Source organism: Mandrillus leucophaeus, unplaced genomic scaffold, assembly GCF_000951045.1.
Source record: "Mandrillus leucophaeus isolate KB7577 unplaced genomic scaffold, Mleu.le_1.0 Scaffold17, whole genome shotgun sequence".
Taxonomy (NCBI): Eukaryota; Metazoa; Chordata; class Mammalia; order Primates; family Cercopithecidae; genus Mandrillus; species Mandrillus leucophaeus.
Window position 1 is genome coordinate 6302112 of NW_012101698.1, and position 2210 is coordinate 6304321.

Here is a 2210-nt window from a genome sequence, read left to right on the forward strand (position 1 = left end):
CAGGCTGCCTGGACGGCTGGCCCAGAGCCAAGCAGGGAGCAGGCCATGGGGGAGGAGGGGCCCCTTGTCCTCTTGGGTGTGGTCGTGGTGACAGAACAGGTGATGGTGGCACAGCCCAGGTTAATCCTCCCCTTGTCTCCTGCAGTGATGGGGCCGGGGTCCGCCCTGAACCACAGCTCGGGGAGACTGGGAGGAGCTGGCCGCAGAGCTGGCAACGTGGGCTGGATCTCCCATCCCCAGCCAGCCTCAGACCCCAGCTCCTCCCTCCAGGACAGTTTTGTTCATGTCACTCCACCCTGAGGGCTGCCACATTTGTTCAGTCCCGGTCAGCTCTTTTCAGAATTCAAACCCTAAGCCAAGCTCACAGATGCCTCTCTCTACAGCTCCTTCCGGTACCATCCACTGGTCACTCAGGACAAGACCCTGAGCCAGGACACGCTGTAGCTCACCCTCTGGTCCCTCATCATTCTGCAAACTCTCCCCATTCCCCTCTGATCGCCCCCTGTTCCAGACTGAGGTCCTGACCCTGACAGCGTCCGGGGCCCAAGCTGGGGGTTGAGGCTCAGAAACCAGGTCCCAGCTTGCCAGCTGCGTGGCCGGGCGGCCTTTCCTCCAGCTGGCCCCCATCTTCCCCTGGGTTCTGCACCTCTCAGGAGGGGATGTGGCACAGAACAACTTCTTTCGGCCTCTCTGGTTGGATCCCCCAGGCGCCTGTGCTGTGGGCGGATGGGTTCTCCCAGAGGCAGTTGTGATCTCATGTGACAGTTGGGATCTCCATGTTCCCAGCGTCAGGGCCAAGGGGGCCCAGCAGAGTCAGCTTTGTGGGGTCCCCGCCCCACTCTCCTCGCCTGTGTTCCTTGGGCATGCATCCCACGCAGCCTCCTGGGGTAAAAACTGTTTATGGCTATGGTGGGGAGGGGTTACTGTCCCCTTCACCAGGCTGTGAGCTCCCGCGGGGACGGGCCTGTCCTGTTTGTTTCTGTGTCTTTGAGGCCCAGCCTAGGCAGAGGGCACGCAGGGTAGGGGTTTATGGACATGCACATTTGTGTCTGTTCCTAAGCAGGAAAGAAATGGCACCAAACCCAGCTCCCTCCAGTGACCCCCCACCAGGCAACGCTGCTTCTCCCCCGCCACTGAGTGACTCCCTTTCCACCGTGACTGCTCAGCTCCTCCAGGGCTCACCTCACCGGTCTACGGGGTCTGCTCAGCCACAGCAAGGCACTGGCCTCTCAATGCCAAAAGAGGCTTATCCTAAGACTGCAGGCACCTCTGACTCCTCCCAAACACGGAGGATGGCTTCAGTGCTATCTCCTGCTGGACTCAGCAGGCTCCTGTGCCCTGCACTGGCCAATGTCGCTTCCAGATGATTGCAGGTGCCGGGGGCAGCTCTACCTTGCACCCTGGTCAAAGTGAGCATGTCTGGGCCTGCCAACCCTGTCACAGCCCCTTCTCAGCTTCAGGGGTCCTGGTGGGAGAATTCTTCTTTTCCAGGGGTGTCTGGGATCTGGCTCCATGCTGAGACCTTGTCTGCTATTTTTCTGAACTTTCCACCAATGAGGCACACCCCTGCCTCAGTTTGCTGCCCCAGGTCACGCCTGTGGGCTGTGGACACCTGTTTCCCCTTCCTTTCTCCCCTGGGCACACGTCATGCCCACTCCCACCTTTGGCTCCACACACCCTCTCCCTCTCCTGATCCCCGCCAGCCCCCAGTCATCACCCCACTCCGTCCTATGCCAGGTACCTTGTCCCAATCCACCACTTTGAACCGTGGTTCCATAGCAGGATCTGTCTTCTGAGTTTCCTCAAGGGCTACAGCCTCGTTCTCCATGGAGCCCTGGAGGGAGAACATACGAGGGGATTATGTACAGTGGGTGAGGGAAGAGGGCAGAGCCCCAAGCTGCCCCGAGAAGAGGCAGCCAGGAGTGGTGAGAGCCCCACGGGTGGGGCAGGGTGGTGGAGATCAAGGACGCTGGGCCCTTCTGAAAACAGAGACACCCTGATGTGAGCATTGTTATTCTCTGTATTTTACATTTCCCTTAAAAAAAAAACAATTTCCAGCCAGGCGCAGTGGCTCACACCTGTAATCTCAGCACTTTGGGAGACCAAGGTGGGTGGATCACCTGAGGTCAGGAGTTTGAGACCAGCCTGGCCAACATGGTGAAAACTCATCTCTACTAAAAATACAAAAAAGTTCACCAGGCGTGGTGGTG

The 2210-nt window shown here is 58.8% G+C and overlaps 1 protein-coding gene across 2 annotated transcripts in view; it reads right to left on the minus strand.

The window, feature by feature from the left end:
* The window catches only part of FA2H (fatty acid 2-hydroxylase), a 74300-nt gene that overhangs the window by 29749 nt on the left and 42341 nt on the right, over positions 1-2210 (minus strand). For both annotated transcript variants that reach the window (XM_011976795.1, XM_011976794.1), the window contains exon 2: positions 1742-1834. In XM_011976795.1, coding sequence (XP_011832185.1) covers positions 1742-1828 — 87 coding nt within the window. In that variant the 5' untranslated portion in view covers positions 1829-1834. The remainder of the gene's footprint in view (positions 1-1741; positions 1835-2210) is intronic.